Source organism: Lissotriton vulgaris, chromosome 6 (genome assembly GCF_964263255.1).
Source record: "Lissotriton vulgaris chromosome 6, aLisVul1.2, whole genome shotgun sequence".
Lineage (NCBI taxonomy): Eukaryota > Metazoa > Chordata > Amphibia > Caudata > Salamandridae > Lissotriton > Lissotriton vulgaris.
The window spans coordinates 483,123,967-483,147,272 of NC_141694.1; the positions used below are offsets into that span (position 1 = coordinate 483,123,967).

General features: G+C 45.6%; 1 protein-coding gene across 2 annotated transcripts in view; it reads left to right on the forward strand.

The window, feature by feature from the left end:
- FAM135A (family with sequence similarity 135 member A) overlaps positions 1 to 23,306 on the forward strand; it is a 1,101,526-nt gene that overhangs the window by 513,787 nt on the left and 564,433 nt on the right. The window contains exon 10 of one of the 2 annotated variants that reach the window (XM_086926467.1): positions 1,802 to 1,879. The exons of the other annotated variant lie outside the window; for it this stretch is intronic. Within the exon in view, the coding sequence (XP_086782593.1) occupies positions 1,802 to 1,879 (78 nt within the window). The remainder of the gene's footprint in view (positions 1 to 1,801; positions 1,880 to 23,306) is intronic. 2 annotated transcript variants of the gene reach the window in all.

The following is a 23,306-nucleotide window of genomic DNA, read 5'->3' on the forward strand; positions in this document are numbered from 1 at the left end:
ACAAGAAGTGAGCCTTGCCAAGACGCCGGGATGGGGCCGCCCAATATTGCGGTTTCCAAAAGAGGTGTCAATATCTGGGCCCATTTTCCAGCAGAGGCTTTAAATACTTGGGTCGGAATTCCGTTGGGACCAGGGGCACCGCCGAGCGCATATTCTTTATTGTTCTTGTTATGTCGTCTGTTAATATATTGGTGGTAGGGAAGGTTCCGTCCTGATTAACTAGATGATCAAGGAAGGCCGTACTATTGGTAATCTGGCCATGCGGTGCTGTATAGAGCCTTTTAAGGTAATATTAGTTGCGGTAGGGGGTTTAGTAGCTTTGTTGACCTTATAGACCCAGTTCCAAAATTTCCTTTGGTCTTTAGATTTTATAATCTCAAAAGCTGTTACCAAGTGACGCTCTTCTTCCAGTTTCTTTAGGGAAAATCGGGCCTTCCTATAGGTTTTTCGCGCAGCCATGATGGCCTCCTTCAAAGATTTATGTTCACTTTCATTATTAGCGTTTGTTCGTTGTAGCTTATTTAATTTACTCTTTGCAGTGATTGTGTGTTGTTTTTGCACTGACAGAGTTGTCAGTTGGAATGTCCTTCGAAAGGTTATTTATGGGTTTGAGGTGAAGTGTTCTCTAAAATTGGTCAGTATAATTTCCCAACTGTGAGCCGTCGCGTGACTGATACCAGCCAGGGGCCATCTGCTCATAAGCTTATCCACCTCCTTTTCAATTGCATCTTGATTACTTTCTGACCATTGGAGTTTCCTTACATTCTGCAGACTTGATGCCGACCTTATCAGATTTGTGAGAAGACAACCAGCTGATTTCACCGTCCTCACAGAAATTAAATAAAAATGGAAAGTGAAATGGAGCCAAATATAAAACTTTTACATCTTTTACTTTCTTAAACGCACACAAAGAATGTATGCTTTACATATCATAAAACTGTTGCCTTTAATTTTTAATTGCAATCCAAGTTTATGCCTAATTTGTTGGTAACTTCTATTTTGAGTTTGTTCTCCCTATGTCTATGGTTTTGTGCTTTTAGTTATGAATTGCCCATTAACCGATTGTGATTTTGTTTCCTTTTAAGGTTGTGCATAATGATAATGTTGGGCACACTTTTCGTGGCTTTAATTGTCTAATGCTGTGATGCAGATAATATTATTAATATACTGTGACATGGTTTTTAGCGAAGACAATTGCAAAAAGCAAGTACTATTATAATCTATCATGTCTGCAAAGTAACACGATACAGTTATTTGCACCACAGCACCTTTAATGTATTTATCGTTCTTGCAATGCTTATTTTATGTTTTGGTTATGTAATTGTTTTGTAATATTTTTTTGTTTTTCTTTTTACTTCTGTTGCTTGAGCTATTCATTTCTTGTTTCTGCTTCTCTCACTTTTATGATGTACATTTATTATTTGGAACCGCATTTGTGATTTGCCATCTTATTTTTGGGAAAATATGGAATGGAAAGCTAATTTCTGAAATATTTGTGCAGTATTGTGCACAAGTTATTATTATATAATTTAGCTACGAAGCTTTTCATACCCCATAAATTATATATTTAAATTCTGAAAGTTTAAGCTTGTTTGAGCGCTGTAGACATACCCTAAATGTACATCATTAACATACATATAGTAAATCCTGCAAACTTTCTAAGCTTCTACTTTAAATTACCTACATTTCTACTAGCTTTTAAATCATTTCTTAGCTTTCCTACTAACTAAAAGCCAAGTAATAAAGCACAAATACCTGAGGAGTGTAGTAATTAGTACGTATGTGCAATCCTTATAACTAGCCAAGTCCAGCATGCAGGCCCTTTATGAACGTCTTCTCAGAAGAAAGTACCCCGGAACCCCGAGAGGCGCCATTCTAGGTATGTTATAAAAGCAGGCTATGTTACTCTGTAGTTATTATTAGAAGACAATATTGTTTTTCCTGTGCAGGTGTCTAAATAGAAAAAATGTAAATTCTGCTTGAGCCCAGATATACCTATGGTACATTGTTTCCAGAAATAAATCCTCTCAAGAAGCAGAATGGTTTGTGTGGAAGTTCAATTAACAACTGTCTCCCGTAATTTTTTGCAAAGTGATTAGTGTGATTTGTAATCTGACTTGTTTTGCTTAAGAAATGCTTCATAGTGCTAATATTGATGGCCCAATTAAATACCGATGTGGCTAACTGAATAATTGTGTGTTGAAGAGGATAAATCTGGGGATAATTTGGGGTATCAATGAAAAACATGGGTAGATTAAAAATATGATTCAGATTTTGAGCACTTACTCATGGACTGCACCACGTCCGGTTTTCAGTATAATCCATTAATACGTAATGACCATTAGTAAAATTAAGTGTCTCATGATTATTAAATCGGGAAATCCTGAATGTCTAGCTGTGGTTGGACTTCTGAGATCATCAGTGAGTACCCATGATTTTGCAAACGTGCGTTTGACTATGACCCATTTCCAATTACTGAAAACACTTTTGAGTGTTGGCAAGACTAGAAATGTGTGGGTGCCTAACCCAGCCTCATTTATATTCCATGTAAGCCTCCCTTTTCAGGTATTTAATTTTGTCTTTCATGTAGGCCTAAAACCAATGCCAAATGCCAAGAGTGAACACGTATAAGTGCCAACTATTTGTGCAGGTATAGCGCTATACAAATTGGATACTTGTGTATATTTGTATTTATCAGTTATGATTGTGGCTTCAAAAGTTTGATTTAAAGTAACCCAAGAACCATGAATCCCACTTTAGCCTTCTCTAGCCTAAGTGTAGGCTCTAATAAGAGTAGCTTTATCGAAAGTTATAAGTGCAACGTGCAAGAGTGAAAAGCGCAATGAAATCTTCAATCATGAATGACATTCATTACATCAAAACAATAGCCTTCAAAACTCAGTTCCTCAAAGTTGAGCCCTTTCGACTGACTCTTAAGTCTCCTCCGCCTCAAGGCCACATCTTATAGAGACGTTACCCCATTTACATTAGTGTAGTCCATAACTAGTTAAATACTAAAGCCACTGCTAAGCATTCTGAACATCTATCTCACGACACACTCTAGCTCCGTGATGTACTGCTGAAGAATGCCAGCTTCAGTCCCAATAGGCTTCCAGAAACCTTGCCTGTTACCAGCCAATTACCTACGTCCCCATCCTAGGCAAGATCTCAAAGAAGGCAGTTGCAGTCCTGCTAGTCTAGACCAATGCCCTCCTACAGTACTATCAGTCTGGATTCAGGCCTTTTTATAGCACAGAGACAGCAACCAATGAGGTAGTGGACTGTAACCTCTGCATCACTGACAAAGGCAATCCTGTTGCGTTCGGAACATTTCTTACCAACTCAGGTGCAATGGGATGTTGCCCGGCTCTGGTTCTTGAAGGAAGGATTCTGGTCTGTCTGGTAGTCACGGTGCTGCTGACTGTGCAACACCAGGGCAGACTGTGCCTTTCAGAAGGTGTTCCTAAGAGGAAAAACCCCAGAAGAGAAAAACCTCTGTCAAGGTGGAGACTTCAGGAATGGTAAGAAGGCATCAGATGAAAACCAGGAAGAAGAACCAGAAGGCGACCAAGAAGGTCAAAGGTCTAAAAGGAAATCCAAACGGGAACAGGAGCACCAACATTAGTGAGGACACACCAGCAGGAGCGAGGAGTGTGGCAACGCGAGGAGATGAAAGATTCAACCCCTTATACACCCAGAGACAGGAAGTGATGTGACAGGACATGAAGAGTCACAATCTTGAATAGGGAAGTAGTAGTCAAAAAGATAGGAAAAGTTGCCATCATAAAATAGTGTAAGAAAACCATTCCCAAGGGATTCTTGGAACAAGGCTGCAGAATTATGGGAAGAAGACTTGCAGGAAAATTGCTCCCCGACATTATGATGGCTGCTAGAGTTTGTTATACTTATTTCCCAAGTGTGAGGTAAGTCCCAGTAGCGCCCTGCACAGGGAGCCGCAGCTCCAAAACCGGAACAGCAGCAGCCACAAGATGTCAAAGACACAGCAACGGGCAGCCGCTTGAAATCACTTTGTGCCCTATATTTGGAGAGACGAGCCGCAAGCTAAACTGCGATGCTAAAAACAGCAACGGCGGGCTGCCTTTGTAGAATTGTGCATGCCTGAGAGGAGGAAGGAGGGGCTGCGGGCTGAGCTGCACCACCCTAAGGTGATAACAAATGCAGCACAGAACACACAAATGTGTTCGGAGAAGTGCTTGGAAATAGTCAAACCACTGGCTGTTGCTCTAAATATCATTCCAATGCAATGTTTTTCACGGTCTAATTTTCACCCTTTCTGCCACTCTTGACAAAGGCCTACCTTATGCAAATCAGTACTGACCCTTCTCATCATTGGAACAGTCCATCCTGAACTTCTAGGCGAGTCCTCCTCCAGAGGAGACTACAATAAGCTCCAGACCACTTTCGGCCTTATTAGACCTCTTCACTCCGGTATGGCTCCGATATTGTGGCAAAGCGAGTAAGGGGACAAAGTCTCAGGGTCTTACATCAAACACAAGAAACGTGGTTAGAGAAATGCTTACCAATAGTTTCACCAATGGCTATGGTGTCCAAGAATCTCTCTCTGCAGAAACAATCGGTTAAATACACTACACTTTCCAAGCATTTGTACCCCAACTGCCTAGGAGAAATTAGACTGTCTTTATTACTGTAACTCTCTATGTGGGGACGTTGAAAGCAATATGTTAAAGCAACTGAGCTTGTGTAAAATGTTGCTGGGAGTACCCAAGAAACATGGTCATAATTCAGCCACTTAGATGATAATGCCCTGATTGGCATTTGCAGGGAGAATGTTTTTTTAATGTTATCTTGTTCATAAATAAATAAACAAGAATGCTTCTCCCTGTCGATCCCTGCCTAGCTGTTTTACTATAGGGAGAAAGCAATTAGAAATCCCACGGCCCTGTTGTGTAAACAGAGGTGTTCATAATATCGTGTGGTTGACCCGTAATTATAGAATAAGTTCAACATGCCTTTTCAATGAATCAGGATGGACAGGATCATTGTCATAACCAGTACCTGCAGTCGTATGTTTTGTAGAGGTGTGCTATAAATATGAACGCTCATGCACTTGCGCCAGATTAGTCTGAACCATAGCCTATATTTAAATTAAAGGTTGAGTATTGTACTTGCTGCACTTAATCGAACAGTACCGCAGGCATTCTTTGGGACATGTGTGGCGCTATTGAAGGCGTTGGGTAAGGTGCTTAACTTTAGGTTGCCTTGCCCCCCAAACCTAGGGTAACCAAATATCTCCAAATGTGACTTTTCTTTACCTCCACCCCTTTGCATGTGGTCCACCACCATTCACTCAGGTGGTCAGTGATCCCATGTAATTCGCTTTTTACAGAGAAGGCAATTTAAGGTCTTCGGTTGTTTTTCATGTTATAGGTTGCTATCAGATTTGCTGATTGCATGTTTCTGCCTTAAAATACCATTACATCGATCTACTGTAATTAGCCACATCATCAACACCACTAAATTGTCAGTAATCTTCTTCAATCCCAAACCTGACTCTGGCATTAAGCCTACGCTTTACTCCAACCATAATACTTACCATAAGCCTATACTTAATCATACCCCTAACCTTTAGTTTAACACAATAGTTTACCCTAATCATAACCCTTAACGTAACAGTTAACCTTGCCCTATATGCACTGAGCCTAATCATTAACCTAATATTAAACTAAATCTGAATCTAGGTCTATCCCTAGGCTGAACGCTTTTATTTAAGCATACCAGAACTGCTGCCCCATTTCTTACTCTTATGGGTAGCCTAACCCTTAACGTTTTTAGGGTTTTTTGTTTTGGAGTGTTTGTTTGTTGATTTTTCCAAAACAAAACTGGAACATTACATAGAGCAAATGCAGCCAATCAGTAGGAACTCACATACAGGCAATTCCATATATGTACCGTACATAGGTTTTTTATCAAGATCAGTGAGCTAGAATATTTGAACTCTCCCTGCCTGTTTTTGACAGTTCCCATGGTGTTTCAATGAGATCCATCTTCCTGCTTGCCCATTATCCTATCAACCATCTCCTCCAACCTTTAACATTACTCTCAAACTAAACCTGGCCCTAGGCCTATACCTAAACCCCAACCTTAAAACTGAGTCTAACCTTAGTTAGTCTGCCCTTATCTTAAGTTAGACCTAGCCCTAACCTATAGACTAAGCATCACTATACCACTATCCTTAGCCATAAATCTAACAGTGGCATTTACTCCACCTTTTATCCTAAGCCCCTGGCCCAGTCCGATAACTTGCACCTGAAAAGGGTCCCCTAGTTATTACTGAAGTAAAGCAGATAATCGGGCTTCTAAGATAATGTGAAATTCGTGCTTTTGTGCTAGAGACCACTTTTAGTTGTTTTCTTATTGTTTTTAACTATATTTCTGATTGTATAACAATATCCAGGCTGACATGAATAATCTAACATTTCAGTGTATGCGTAGCAACGAATGCTTGTATAAAAGCAAGAATAAGTTGGCACACATGGTAGGTAAATCATGGCTTCTCTTTTTAAATGGAACAGTTGAACAATATAAATATAAATTAGCACACAACAATAAGGGAATCTGTTTGATCAGTCTTTCTCAGGTTGGACAAATGGGCCCTGAATTTGGCCTGACATTCCTCAATCAATCACGTCATTTGTATAGCGCACTACTCACCCGGGAGGGTCTCAAGGCGCTGGGGGAGGGGAAAGTTACTGCTCGAACAGCCAGGTCTTGAGCTGCTTCCTGAAGGCGAGATGGTCTTGGGTTCGCCGGAGGTAGGTGGGGAGGGAGTTCCACGTCTTGGCTGCCATGTAGGAGAAGGATCTACCTCCGGCGGTGGCTCTGCGGATGCGTGGTACGTAGGCGAGTGCGTGGCTGGTCGATCGTAGCTGGTGGGTGGGCGTGTAGAAGGTCATGCGGTCGTTGAGGTACTTGGGGCCCAGGTCGTGAAGAGCCTTGTGTGCGTGGGTGAGGAGTCTGAACGTGATTCTCTTGCTGACGGGGAGCCAGTGCAGATCTCTCAGGTGTCCGGTGATGTGGCTGTGTCGGGGGATGTCGAGGATGAGTCGGGCGGAGGCGTTCTGGATGCGTTGGAGTCTTATTTGAAGTTTCGCTGTGGTTCCGGCGTAGAGGGTGTTCCCGTAGTCAAGTCGGCTGGTGACAAGTGCCTGGGTGACGGTCTTCCTGGTTTCTGTGGGGATCCATCTGAAGATCTTGCGGAGCATGCGCAGGGTGTTGAAGCACGAGGATGAGACAGCGTTGACTTGTCTGGTCATAGACAGGGAGGAGTCCAGGATGAAGCCCAGGTTGCGTGCGTGGTCTGTAGGTTTGGGAGCGGTGCCCAGGGCCGGGGGCCACCAGGAGTCGTCCCAGGCGGAGGGTGATGATCCCAGGATGAGGACTTCCGTCTTGTCCGAGTTAAGTTTAAGGCGGCTGTTCCTCATCCAGTCGGCGACGTTTTTCATCCCTTCGTGTAGGTTGGCTCTGGCGGTGGTGGGGTCGCAGGTGAGGGAGAGGATGAGCTGGGTGTTGTCGGCGTAGGAGATGATGTTGAGGTTGTGCTGGCGTGTGATGGCTGCGAGGGGACTCATGTAGACGTTGAAGAAGGTGGGGCTGAGTGAAGATCCTTGTGGTACGCTGCAGATGACTTTGGTGGCCTCGGATCTGAACGGAGGGAGGCGGACTCTCTGGGTTCTTCCGGTGAGGAACGAGATGATCCATTCCAGCGCTTTTTCTCGAATTCCGATGTTGCTGAGGCGCTTCACTAGAGTTCGGTGGCAGATGGTGTCGAATGCTGCAGAGAGGTCCAGGAGGATGAGGGCCGCTGTTGGATGTATGACCTTTGTTGAAAGGATTGCAGAAGGAGTCTTCTGTAATATTGAAGTATAGCACATGACATTCATTTATTTCTTTTGAGGAGCTCTTTTAACTAGCTGTCAAATTGCTAAAATTGCAATCCTTCTGTGACCTATCAGGTTTATGTATCTAAGGAGCCTAGAAGGTTATACTAGTAAACACTAAGCAACAGCAGTCACAGTAAGTTTCTGGACGTTATAAATTAAGGCCAGAGATCCTGAACATAGTTAGCCTTTCTAGAATAAAAGAATGAAGTCAGCTTAACCAAAGTCGCATCTCTTGAAAATATCTTAGTTGGACTTCTCAGTTTTATGTAGTCTAGGTGATGTAAAACATCTGTTCATTGAATTTATAATATATAGCATGAAGTTTTCATCACAATGAGATATTCCTCGTGCTTACTATAATGTTGTGTTCAAGTTTTTATCTTCACATCATTTATTTCCCTATGTTAGATATGAAGCAGAGGGGTGTCTACCTGTCTGCCATCTGCTCTTTTCCAATTTGGAACACTGGGAAACACCACTTTGAGTTTGCAATGTCTAACATGCTAAGCTACATAGGACAATTAGGCAAAAGTTCCAGTAAGAACACTCAAATTCTATACAAATGTACTTACTTTAAAGGTAGCAAGAGTCCCCTGTTGTTCTGCTAACTACAAATTGGTTAAAAACTCTTCCTTCGTAAGCTTGATCACCATAATCAGCTTTTCACTGAATTTGTTTGTCGACTTTAAAGCTATTGCTGGGGATTCACCAAATGCCAAGGAATATAGTATGGGGTATGACAGCCATGTGGCTGTCTGATTGTAGGACCATTTCATGATGGGCTAGGATAGTCCAATATTATAACGTAGGTCTGGTATGCTGTACTCCTTAAAAGTTTGATCTATTATAAGTATGAAGCCGCACACAGGCAGTTCAGTTCAGTTCATGAAGCTTTATTCGGTACATAGTAATAATGACCACAAAAGCACAGCAAACAGGCAACAAAGTTAAAAAAGTACAAACATGATTAAAAACTCATACTTTTTCTAAAAGCCATAGATTTACATATAAAACTGGCAGTATAAAAACATACGTCGGGGTGGTCCAAGTTATACAACAAACACATAGCATCGTCCGCATTTAAAACTCCATACTTAAGAAATAATGGTTTTAAAAAGGAGATCCTAACATTCTGAAATAGGGAGCAGATGAGCATAAAGTGCATAGTGCTTTGCTTGGAATGTCCGTCACAGGGACACGGACCCACAGGGTTTTTTTTAGGGTGTGGGAAGGCCACTAATACATGAGCAATGCCAACTCTTAATCTGGTCAATACAAACCTATGCGTTGGCCTAGTTACTACATTCAGATAGCGCTGAAATCCCTCAACAGCAATATATTTATTGTAAATTTTAACAGTAGCGAGGGAGTTAGTTATTACTGAACGTTTATGAGCTTTATGTAACATAAAAATGTTTTTAAATTCCTGTTTCACAAGACCTCCAGGGGGGCAGTTTTCTAACAACAAATTAATATCAAAGATACTTTTATAACAGTCTACAACATATTTGAGCCACGGTATCTGCAAACAGTTGTCTAGTCCAAGGCAGTCCCTGATTATAAGTTGATTGAACTCAGTCTCTTCCTTAAGCCAAATTGCTCGGTAGAGCAATAGCGGCCTAAGTGAGGTGAGCTCGGTCAGGTGAAAAACCCCTGCCTCTCTATGGATCACCTCTGTTGAAGCGGATTTAGGGAGGCACAGTAATTTCTTAAGAAAGTTGTTTTCTTCTATCTGTAGACAATCAGTTTTGCAGTAACCCCAAAGCCCTGCCCCGTAGAAGGCAATGGATACACTGCGTGCCTTGTAGATTTCCAGCATATCCTTGATACGCCTGTCCACTAGCTTAGACGCAAACTTAAAGATGCCATAAGAGCTTTTGCTAATTTTAGTTCGAACATTCGTTAATTCATGCCCCCACCTGCCATCACTAGTAAAAGTTACCCCCAGGTAGCAAAAACTGTTCACATTCTGCACTTTAACCCCCTCTATAAAGGAGTGATTTCTGCCCACCTTAGTCCCACAGGTCATCGTGTGAGTTTTATTCTTGTTGATCAACAGTCTCCTGCTCCCGATAAATTCAGTGAATATGTCCATCAGACGCTGCAGACCGACGGGTGTCCGTGACAGGAGCACCGGGTCGTCTGCATATAGCAGAACTGGGACACTATCCCCTGCAACCTGTGGAGCATCGGCCTTGACACTTTTCAAGGCAACTTCAACCCCATTAACAAAAAGGCTAAACAAAAGGGGCGCAAGGACACAACCCTGCCTAATTCCCCGTTTCACATTAAAATTTCTAGTACATTCCCCGCTAACACCATACCGAACACATGTTTTCAGCTTGCTGTATAGTCTGGCGAGAAAAAAGATAATTTCTTTCGGGGCACCCATGTCAAGCAAAACTGACCAAAGAAGTGAGTGATTGACTAAATCAAAAGCACTGCTAAGGTCAGCAAAGCAAAGATAGATGTTACCGGGTTTAGCTCTGGTGTACTTGCCTATCAACAACTCTAGATTCAGGCACTGATCTAGGGTCCCTCTTCCCTTCCTGAATCCATATTGTGAATTTGCAAGAATTCCATTTTCATCAGCCCACTCCTCTAGTCTGAGAAGCAGAACTCTGCTCATAATTTTAACAGACGAGTCGAGCAGGCTGATGGGCCGGTAATTACTTGCCAGGGCTTTGTCCCCCTTTTTATAGATTGGGACTATAATGGAGTCACCCCATGTTGGTGGGATCATGGTAGTTACGGCAGCGTTGAGTACCAAGGTGAGTATTGGTCCCCAAAGTTGCGGATGAGCCCTGTGAACATCTATCGGGACTCCATCTGGCCCCTGGGCCTTACCCCCTTACTATTTTTGATACCATTCGCACACAGGCATTTCCCCCCCCATTTTAGAAAAGGCATTCAAAAGTATAATCTAAATGGTCAGTTAAAGGTATGATAATCTTGCAATTAGAATCACCTTAAGAACGGTTGCCTTAATAGTCAGCGATAGGTGAAATACATTAAAGTGGTCTACCCTGCTTGCCACACCCTGAAACAACCCATATAATTTTTTTAAGATTACATTTGTATTGTTTTTTAACTCATATACAGAACTAAAATTGTTCCATTTCAGCCCTTCCATTGCCCATCACACTCAATGCGTATTACTCTCTATGGATAAGTACAAGAGTAGGGGTACTTGACTATCTTGTATTGTCTGTTAATTACTCTCTTTGTGGCCTGTTATACTCTTTAACCCATCGCATCAGAACCTGCAGAGTCTCTTTCTTGCCATGTACTTTAACAGTCCTCCAGCTTTGATTCTGGCAGAACTTTCAAAACTCAGAGTATCTGAAAGAGACCATAAGTTATACATTCCTTACTTCAGAATTACCCCCAGGCGTCAGACTGGAACTGGAGGATTTTTCTGTAGCAGTACCCCTGCACGTCAGTAGGTGGCGTCGGTTGACTCCGCGTCCGTCGTCGGTGTCGTGGTTGCTAGGATGACATTGCGGTGTCTACTTAGACACCGCCTCTGCGCGCTGGCATCAGTTCTTTCTTTTTCCGCTCCAGCCAGCGCAGCTCCGGAGTGAAGCGGGCCCTTAAGTCATTTTTTGACTAAACTTTTTTCAACGTTTGTCGAGGTCTTTTTGAGTCTTCGACTCCTGGTAGCACGAGGGTTGTCCCATCGTGTTACCGGCTTCAAGCCTTGTGACTCCTTCCACAAATTGATGTCCATCACGGATCCGCACCTTTTGTTCCTCTGGTGCCTGGAGCATGACCACGACCCGAAGTTGTGCTCCGACTGCAGGGCCATGAATCCCGATCCAAGAAAGCTCTTGGTGGCCCGGCAGTCTGCTTCACATCGTTCGAGGTCCCTGTCGAGAGGAAGGTCGCCCGAGCAGTCGCGTAGCAACCACCACTCGTCATTGAAGTCTTCACACTCCTCAGGTAAGTCAAAGCATACGAAGAAGGCGAAGAAGCATTGTCACTCTTCGCCATTTCCCGTCCATGGGCCGACGCAGGACCCGTAGTGTTGTCGCGCTCCATCTTCAGAGTCTGCTTCTGGGATGGCTCCGCGCTTCCTTCCCTTTCCCGGAGCGTCCCTTGCCAAGCTTCGAGCTCTTTACGAAGCGCTCCATAGCATTTTTGGGCAGCCTGACTCCACTGGCACGCCTTCTGGCCCCGCGGACTTGGCTGGGGGCCCTGGGCATTCGATGCCGGCGGCTCCGGTGCCAGAAGGCCCCCTAAGGATCCAGGCCTTGATTCGGATTGGCACCGGTCGACCTCACAGTACCGGCGTCGACCCCAGCCTTCCCCTCGACAGGTACAGGGTGCCGGACCGACATCGCTCGACGTCAGCACCGGAGGGTAAATTTGTACCACTGTTCATCCCTTTCGTTCCCTGTCGCCCTGACTGCAGCATGAGGAGGACTGGGAGGGATCTGTATACCCTTTAGCTGACCAGCTCTGGGCAGAAGATTTCCACGTCAGTAGCCTTGACGCGCTGTGCCTGGTTGACGAAATCTGTTTTCTGGGGATGCCCAATCAACCCTTCCGGACAATCCCTTTGGTGGCCGTCGCTTGTTCGGTGACATGATGGACTCAGCGCTCAAGCGCTTCAAGGATTCTTGGGCTACGGCCAGATCCTTGGGCCTCCCAGCAACCTCCCACCCCACCCAGTCCGCCTTTCACCCCTTTCGTAGCTACAGAAGGTGCCCCACTACGTTCCACCCAATCTGGCCACAGGGCCACGCAAGCTACCCAGCCTCTCTTAACCTGGCCTTTCAGGGCCACCAGAGGCCAGTGGGTGGCAGGATTTGCCATTGCCTCCCCCACTGGCAAAACATCACGTCGGACAGGTGGGTTTTGCAGATAGTCTGACGGAACTACTCCCTCTCATTCAAGACTACCCCTCCCTCCATGCCACCAGCACTCCATCGCATGTTGGAGGATCACTTGGCCTTTCTCCGCTAGGAAGTTGCAGCTCTTTTAGCCAAGGTAGCTATCAAAAGGGTTGCTGTGCCAGAAGTAGGTCATTGTTGTTACTCCCACTACTTTCTGGTACCCAAGAAGGGCAAAGGCCTGCGTCCTATCTTAGACCTCAGGGCCCTCCGTACAAAATCCTTACGTTGGTTCAGGTCTTGTCTGCCCTCGATCCTGGAGAACGGATGGTAGAGTTGGACTTGCAGGACACATATTCCCACATCCCCGTCCCGCCAGCCCACAGGCGTTACCTTCGGTCCACGGTAGGCCATGAGCATTTTCAATTTACTGTGCTCCCTTTTGGCCTTAGCGGTGCCCCTCAGGTGTTCACAAAAGTGATGGCGGTGTTCGCAGCTCATCTGCGCAGATCAGGGGTTCCAGTCTTCCCCTATCTCGATGACTGGCGGTTGAAGGCGCGCTCGCCCATGGTGATCATCTCCTACCTCCAGACTACGGCAGACCTCCTGCACTCGCTGTGGTTCATGGTCAACTTGCTGAAGTCGCACCGCATTCCCTCTCAGATGCTTCTTTTCATCGGAGCAGTTTTGGATACAGCGCAGTTTCGGGCTTATCCTCCCAAGCAGCGAGTCCAGGATATTCGAGTTATTATACCGATGTTTCAGCCTCTATCCAGGATTTCGGTGAGAATGACCCTGAGGCTGCTGGGCCTCATAGCCTCCTGCATCCTGCTAGTGGATCATGCCAGGTGGTAAATGCGGGCTCTGCAGGGGGACCTGAAGTTTTAGTAGACGCAGCATCAGGGAAATCTTTCCGATGTCCACATCTCGAAGGGGACTGCACATCAATTGCAGTGGTGGCTCACGAACCAGGATTGCGTCAGCGGCAGATCCGTCTCCCTTTCCCCAACCAGAGTTAACAGTAGTGACGGATGAGCCACTCCTGGGATGGGGCGGCCACCTGGGTGAGGCGGAGATCAGGGGTCTCTGGTCTCTGGCAGAGTCCGGTCTCCACATCAACCTTTTGAAGCTCCGGGCGATCTGTCTTACACTGAAGGCATTCCTTCCTTCGGTCAAAGGAAGAGTAGTGCAGGTGTTCCCAGACAACACCACTGTCATGTGGTACTGCAACAAACAGGGCGGGGTGGGGTAGTGTACCCTATGTCAAGAGGCTGTTCGCCTTTGGGCATGGCTGAATCATCAGGCATATCCCTGGTGGTTTAACACCTAGCAGGTTTCCTGAACGCCAGGGAGGACGAACTCAGCCGCCGGTTCATGATGGATCACAAATGGCATCTTCACTCAGTGGTGGGGCAAGGATCACTTGCGGCTGTGGGGAGAGCCTTGGTTAGATCTGTTCGCCATCAATGAGAACGTGCAGTGTCAGCAATTCTGCGTGTTGGAGTTTCCAAGTCGACACTTGCTCGGCGAAGTTTTTCGTTGCGAGTGGAATTGCGGCTTTCTATACAACTTTCCACCAGTACCACTTCAGCCCAGAGTGCTGAAGAAGATCTAGCGCGACCGGGTCCAAGCCATTCTTGTGGCTCCAGACTGGGCACAAAGGGTTTGGTACCCCGAGCTCTTGAGCATGGCCATCGATCCTCCGATCAGACTGCCTCTTCGGAGGCTCTTCTGTCTCGTCAGCAGGGGATGGTACTCTACCCGAACTTGCCCTGCCTCCACCTCCTTGCGTGGTGATTGAGTGGCGACAGTTGGCAGCATTCGCCATTCCTCCCGAAGTCTGTAATGTTATCTTGGCAGCCAGGCGTCCCTCCACTAAAATGGTATACGCCTGTAGGTGGAACAAATTTATGGCATGGTGCACAGCAAAGGCTGTGGATCCCTTTTCTGCCCCTCTTTCAGAGTTTCTCCTCTTCATTCTATCTTTGGCCCAGCAGGACTCCAATTGTAATACATTTCTGAAGGACATTACTCATCTCTTTCCTCGCTCTTCTTTCGTAATGCCCCAGTGGGACTTGAATCTTGTTTTTACTTTCCTTATGTGTGCTCCCTTCGAGCCACTACATAATTGCCTTTTCATCTTCTTACCTTGAAGACCGGTTCCTGCTAGCCATCACATCTGCTCGCAGGGTGAGGGAGCTTCAGGCTCTTTCCTCCAAGCTTCCTTTTCTTTCATTTCATCCGGACAAAGTGGTCATTTACACTAGGCCCTCTTTACTGACCAAAGTGGTTACCTCTTTCCACATAGATCAGACCATCACATTGCCCACCTTCTTCCTGCCTCTGCACCCTTTCAAAGAGGAGGAGAGACTCAAGCGTCTGGACCAAAACGTTTGCTGTCCTTCTTCCTTGACCTGTCTAAAGATTTCCAGGTGGACGATCAACTCTTCGTGGGTTAGGTGGGTGCCAAGAAAGGTCGGGCCATGCACAAATGTACCATCTCGCGATGGGTTGTCCTATGCATCAAAATCTTTTATTCTTAGTCGAAAAAGGAAAGACCAGTAGGAATGCACGCCCACTCTACCAGGGCGACAGCAGCCTCTACTTCTTTGGGACGTAGAGTTCTGTTGATTGACATCGGCCAGGCAGCCGCATATGCATCCCTGCATACGTTCACAAAACTTTACTGCCTGGATAGCCAAGTCCGGAGAGACAGCTTTTTGGGCCGTTCTGTTCTCCAGGACTTTCTGGTGTGAACTTAGTTTGCAGACGCACCTCCGGGGTTGGTATTGCTGGCGTATCTATTCTAAGGTAAGGAATCTATAACTAATGGTCTCTTTCAGATGTGCAAGTTACTTAACTTCGGTAACAATGTGTCTGTAAGAGACATACATTAGTTATAGATTCCTTACCGCCACACCCATCCTCCCTGTTCTGCGAATTGACTTCTAGGGATAGGGACTCTTTTCCAGGGCCCTAGTTTTGTGCACCAGTGGTCAGTGTCTTGCATGGCTCTGTGCTTCTGGCGTGGAAAGTCGTGTCAGTATGGACATCAGCGTGCAGGGGTGGCATCTAAGTAGACACTGCAACGTCATCCCGCCGACCACCCTGCGCCGCTGGCCGTGGAGGTAACCGACCACCTATTAACGCACAGGGGAACTGCAACAGAATAATTATCCAGATCTAGTCTGGCACCTGGGGTTAATCTAATGTAAGGAATCTATATCTAATGCATGTCTCTTACATATACATCGTTACCGAAGGTAAGTAGCTTGTTCTTATAGGAGCATTGCAGTTCTATGTAGTCTTCCCGTAGATAATCTTGGAGTTTTTTCTGTTTCCCATGGTAGGGAAATGTTTTTTTCTCTGCAGGAAGCCTTTGCGATAGAAATTTTACCATTTGATAATAAAGCGGATATCTCTTAAGATGGAAAGCCCAGCAGTATAATCTTTGGACAGTGTGCAAAGTTGGTCCCAGTTACCGCTTATATTATTTCCAATATTTCCTCCCAGAATTTTTTTATCACTTCTCATGCCCATAGTAATTTATGCAACCCCCAGCAAGCCGCCGTACGGGTGACCCATTTTTCTCATCCTTTCTGGTGCGATAAGCCATCTGTAGAGTATTTTAGTCCGTGTTTTTTACAAATCATTTTATTGTTTTCTAAAGAAACAAGTACGTGTATTTGCTGTCAGAAGTGAGCTATCACACGCCATTGCCAAACTAAAGGAAGGAAAGAGTCATATGAGTGTCTGTCATGTACAGCTGGTGTGGGAAGCTCTACCCAGTTGCCATAGCTTGTCTTGATGGTAGAATACTCTGAGGAAATATTTTAATTGAATCAGTCTCAAGCGTGAAGATGTAGCCTGAGTGTGGGGAGTCATCTTTGCACCCATCCATTTTTCCTTAGCTATTTCACCCAATTCTTGTTCCTATTTTTCTCATAATTTTACTTTCTGGTTTGGTGTGTTGACTGTTAAGGACCAATAGATTCTAGATATACCACCCAATCTACATCTGACAGAGTACTGAAGCTGAGGTCTTATCTATAGGACATTTAGATGCTGTTTGCGGGGACAGTTGCCTCAAGTAGATCCTTTTTATAGTAAGAGGCAAATGTTTTTGCAATACCAACACTTTCAGGAAATAAATGATCATCTTCATTTAGCATAGAAGAGACAATTCTTGTGACTGTTTCTCTGTTGGCTAGCCAGTAAATTAGCTTCCCTGTTTTCTCTTCTGACTCATAAACTCTGTGCTGCGATAACAACTAGGCAGGTGCAGGGTCATCAAAATGTGTGTGGCCTTTATGCGCTCAGTAGTTAATTGTGTTTCTAGGCACCCAGTTTGCTCCTGCAGGCACTCACTCTCATGTCCCCCAAACTCAGCTTTACCCTTGAGGTAGAACATTGCCTCCGCCCAGAATACAGATACAGATACAGTGCCGACTGCACAACTGGCCAGAGACTCACACAATTTCTAAATTAAGGGTGTCTCAAATCTTTTGTTGTTACAAAGGATAGGATACTAGCTTTTTGAAAAATCCAAATCTTCTTGGACCTATAATCATCCATACTTAAAGCCTTGAAGAAGTTACCTTGTAACCAAACGCGTGTCGGCTGTTGTCCATCACTGCCAACAGAGAGGCCGTATGATCTTGAGCTCCGTGGACTCACTAATGACAACCGAATCTTTGTTAAGAAATAGGTCTGTGCCTTGAATGACACCCTGGCTATTGGTTGTGTATATTTGTATGAAACAATATCACTTGATATTAAATGATATAGTGCAGCACACTAATTGTATGGATTGGTTTCCTGTGAGTAATCACACCATTTGCTGAATTATAATTGTGTCCTACTACATGACAATTGTGAGATATTTGGAGAGTGCTGCGTTACAGTGGTTTTTTATGCTTTGAACAGGAGCTCTTAGCAACTCCTGTGGGGTGACATCTGAGGTAGTGGGGTGTCTTTATTCGGTTACCTTGAAGGGCCCCAATATTATTAGCATCTATTGAGAAATCGGAACAATCTACTGTCCATGATTGATGTGCAATCCTGTTAAACCATCTCTACCTTTTTATGTTGTATTGATAGGCCTGGTAGTATATACGTAAGTTATACACAATCGATCCTCTTGTCCTGGTAATAATCATAACTTTTTTCTATCTAGGCACATTTTCCCTGACAGATGTACTCGTCTAAAAGTCTAAAGCAGTTCTTCTATATAGCCTTTGTTTAGTCGAATCACTGAGATTTGTAACATGTATAGTATTTTTGGAAGGATAGTCATTATTTTTTTTGACCAGGCCCAGCCACATGAGAGGCTTTGACCTCCAGCCTGACTTGTCAAAGTTTTGTTAGGTTTATATCCTTGGTCATGGAAACAGTGCTAGGCAAGTCAATCCCCACGTGTTTGATTGAGGATTCCGACTGTATTTAGGGGCTCATCCCTCCCAGCATTTGCATCATGGATTCAGATGCTGAAATGTCCGAGCCCCATTCAGAGGACCACAGGGCAAGCAGGGGTTACTTGACTCAACCGTGGGGGTTGAGGCTTTAACTTCTGAAGCCTCAGGGCTCGACTTACTATGAATAAGGAGCAAGTGGGCCAAGTTCCCCATCAGCACTTGGCTCTTAGTAATAGCGTGGGTGAGTCATACAAGTCTCCCTCGGGTGGGAGAGGGGGGGGGGGAAGATAGATACAGGGCGTGGACACAGGCTTACAACTCAAAATAGATGCAGCAGCAGCAATACGTTGTCAAGGAAAATATTAACTTTTTGGGAGAAAAAAAATGTTCTATTTTTCTGCTTTTAACACAAAGGGAAATACAACATTCACAAACAACTTCTACAGTCCCTCTGAGGTCCTAGTGTTTCTACTGAGGGCTCTAGTGTTTCCTAGGCAGTTCACTTTGTCCCACTCAGTCCAAGCTCTAACGATGTTGATTATTCCCCATTCACTGTAGGCAACATCCAGGGTAAACCTCACTAGTAGTCTGAGTCTCGAGAGTTCCACTCCAACTCTTGTCTTTAATTCAAAAGTGTTCCAGTGCCAAAGCACTATCTAGCAAGAAAGTTATCATGTGGTCGACAGGCCTGAAATCATTTGTACCTACAAGATCCGAGTGACTGGACTTCCTGAGTGTGCCACCTGCCTGGGCACTGGAGCGGCAACAGCTTGTTTAGGTAAGTTTACTGCATGCGGCCCATGTGGGCTGCGCTCTGCAGTCCTAGAGTTTCTCAAATGTGGTCATGCAGCTACATTGACTGGCGTTTCATCGTGACTCGGGCTCCTCAAAGCTAGATAAGTTCTTTGGTCTGTCCCACGAGGTCTTAATGTTTATCCTCTTGTCGCAGTGCAGGTCCGCAAGAGTCCCCTACGGCGGCCTTTTTCCTCGAATGACTATCCCAACCAGGTTACACCTCTAGCATACAATCTCTGACCTAATCGGCACAGCAGATTCATTTGTGGCGGTCCCTCCTGGTACATGCGGTCACCGGTTCACCACCACACATAGGCTTTTGCCCACTCAGCATAGCGATCTGTTCACCGTGGCCTCTCTTGGCAAAGGGGGTCACTGGTCCCTCACTGGATACGGGCAGTGACTTATTCGGCACAGTAATGATCACAGCTCATTTCAGGACTCCCTTCCTGGCATACGAGGTTGCCAATTCCTCATTGCACACTGGGTCGCTGACTTTTTTCTGCAAACGGGCAACTACCCAATCGGTGCCACAGCAATCTCCTCACACCATAAACAAAGTCTATTCAACAGGATTCCCCACTGGATCTAGCTTCTTCCAACATTCTCTTCGTGTTCACATGGTGCACTGGTCTTGGCAAGCAGGCAGGTGCTGGTGCTACAGGGCAGGTGGTCTTGGATTACCTAGGTGATTTCCACTCACCCAGCTAGGAGACTAGCAGGCCTTGGCCCTCAGTCCTAGTCACAGGCAGAAGTCTTTCAGAGCTTCTCTTCCTCGCACAGTCCGACTGGCTGCATGACTGTTGACAGTTTTTGGATTATCAGGCTCCCTTTCTTATAGTCCATTTTTAGACACCAAATATGATTTACGTCTGAATCTTTGAGGTTTATGTTGGGGGTCTGTTTAGTTTTGAAGTGCCCACTCAGCCACCCTCTCTTGCTCCAGAAAGCAGTCTTTCACAGCAGGAGTGACTCCAAGTCTGAAAGCGTTCACACTTGGATGTCAGCCACAGTGATATTTGTATCAAAAGGTTAGTCCAGAGCCTCAGCTCTACTCTTTATGATTCTCTTATCAGCCCCATCACCTTCTTGAGATGTGCCAGGCTCCTTCCTTATGACTTCTCTCTTCGACGAGACCCGGTCCTGAGGGCGATTAGGCTTACCGGCAGGAGACGGACGCCGTGGGCGATGTGCCAAATGCGCCGTCCCCTCCCTCCCGCGGTCTATGGGGTGGATTTTCTACCCTGGTGAAGTGCTTTTTATTTTTGGTCTCTAAAATTTAGAGGCTGGTGGTGTGTGCGTCCTACCTTCGGGTGGTGAAGCCCGCCCCCCGTTTTTTTGCACTTCACAGACTTTTTAACTTTCAAGTCCTCTGGTTGGGTGGGCCTTAGAGTGCCCATACCGCCGAGGTTTTACACCATAGGTCCTGACGAATGCCAGGTTAATGATACCACACCGGCTGAAACATGTCCATGTTGACCATTCACTTGTTCACTTAATGCTAGTGGGAGTAGGACCATCCATTTAGTTGGCCCCACTCACCAACACATTTTTTAACCTTGCCCTTGATGGTCTTTGATTAAAATTAAATTTTTGACACATACAAGGCCAATTTTAATCTCACCACTTGACACTATTCACGTAATTTTTCACATAGCCCTCCCATCACCAAACCAGCTCCGCAGTAATTCTGGCGTCGCAGCACACCGGGGTGGCATTCGGTCACACCCGGTGGGGCCCGATGATGAAGCAAGTCACCGACCAGGTCGGTGAGTGAGGGCTTTCCTAACAAACCTATTGGGCTTTGTTGTTTTCTTGTGCTCTGTGCTTCTTTCCACCTTAACCAGAACAAGAACACTCTTCTGTTGTTGATACATATTATATTTTGGGGACTAAGAGTGTTCGCGACTCTCCCTTTCTCTCTTGTTGTTTGTAAGTTCTCTCTGAATCAAACAGCACCCTTTGAAGTTTACTTTGAGAGCCTAGCTCTCCCTTTTCCAGTGGGCCCCACCCAGCTTACAGGAATTCGGCAATGCACACATCTGTCTGGGAGGATTCCTCTACCTCCTCTCCTCATGTTTCACCGTGCTGCCCTGGGTCTACAAATATGGAACACAGTCAGCCATGCCCTTTACCATACACAAGCACACTTAAACCCAGTACATACATACAGCATACACACAGTGCACAGCATGAAATCTTTCATGTATTTTAACCCTCACAGGCACAAATACACCCGAAACATGCATATAACATTCACGCATTGCACTACATCCTTCATGTATTGTACCACTCACAGGTACACATACACTGAGCACATGCAGATAACATGCACACATACAATACAGCCTTATCCTTGTATTGTACAACTCATAGGCACACATACACCCAGGACATATACATCACACCTGCACTGCGCAGCACTACACGCAAAACTGATGTAGACCAAAGGTGAGTTGAGTACAAAGTAGTAGAGCCTGTAGGCCTCACACCAGTGACAGTTAAAAAGAACCTGTTCAGTCCTGATGAACACTACATTCTATGCTGCCACCACCGCGCTTGTGCTGCTTAACTCCTGATGGAGGCAGTACACTTTCACTACTATGAGGATGGCTCTTGGGGATCCAGAGATCAGTAAAGTTGGGGCACTCAGGGCAGTTGTCCACATCCACTACCATGTCGAGGACTTTTCTGTCCCAACACCCTCCAATTTGCTTAGGTTGAGCTCAATCCATGATACTCACTGCTATTCCCCAAGTTCCTCCTTAATGGCCGGTATGGAGTCAGTCAATTATATCATCCATGAACATTGTATGTTTAAATGTATTACTAACCAGGGAGAAACCCCTTCATTAGTTCACTAGGGAAGAGGTGTGGCGCCGTGGCCAGGGCGACTGACACCGGACGCTGGGGCTCACGGTTCGATCCCCAGCTCCAGAGGCAGGGGTCTGCCCAGCACCATGTGACTCTGGGCAATAGCTCGCTTAATCTTCCCAATGGCCCCCAGCGCCGGAATGCCTCCGGGTAGCTGTGTGCTTTACAAATACTTGAAAATACTGGATTTTACCCTAATACTTTATGCTAGAGTTTATAGGGTAAGAGCAAATGAATGTGGAAACAATCAACAGCCTTTCCTAGACTCTCTCCATATGTGTATTATATTTGATAGAGTATTATTCAACCAAACACTTGCTTTTGGTGAGGAGTGTAAGAAAGCGCCCTCTTTTTGCATGGTTGCCCCCACTTTTTGCTAAACTGCTGATATACTTTGGCTGAGTGTGTCCTGGGTTCCTGCCAAACAGGTACCCAGGACGTATGTTCTTTCCCTAAAACTGCATTAAGACAAAACCCAAATGGCAATCTTTGGCCACAGGTCAGTTCCTTGTAAATTGTACCACAGGTAAGGCCTCTAAGGGCTACAGCACTTATTGTGCCATTCTTAGAGGTCCTGTACCTTTACTCACACACACACATACTGCCTTTGCAGGCTGCGTTTTTTGGTGCAGAACAAAGTGAAGAGTCAACATGGCAACCCACTGCCCTTTCATAGGTCAGCCACCCCTGTAGCTGGGTTTACTATACCATTGGTGAGGGTACAAGTGCATTACCCCGGTACCCCTGCAGTGTCTAAGCCAACTCTTAGACATTTTAAGTGCAATAATGCCATTAAGAGTATATGGTACTGGGAGTTGCACATTCTGGGACGAAGTGCCAAGCCCCTCAGGATAGGCAGAATCCACGAAGGGGAAGCTTCAAAGGCTTGCTGCCTTTGTGAGCTTCCTGAGGGCCTTTTCCAGCAATTGGCCCCCACCGGTTCTGACCCCCACTTTGGGCAGGAGAATCAGCAGCAAATCCAAGTGAGGAAGGGAGGTGTTCCACCTTTGCCAACCCCACCCCTCAGGTGGGAGAGGCGAGGTGAAGCACAACACCCAGTTCCCGCCATCTTGCAGATGGGGGGACCCAGCCAACCAGAGTGAGGCATATATCCCCCTTCAACTTGAGGGTGGCACAATAGGGGTTGTACCCAAACCAAGGAAGAGACCCATTGGTCCTAACCTTTACCTGCCTGTAACTCCCCTAAATGTAGTATTTAGGGGCAACCCTGAAACTTGCCTCCTCAGACAAGAACCAACCAAGAAGAAGAAAGGAAGACGGACCAAAGAGCCATGCTGAAACTAAGAAGAGGAGGAAGCCCACTGACTACCGGCCTGTCCCCAACTCAAACCTGCTCTAGTTAAATCCAGGTGTGTCCTGTAGCCAGCAACCTCAAGAACCCAGAGGACCTGCCCTGCCTTCCAGTAGAAAGACTTTGTCTCCCGTGAGCACCAGAATTGCTCACC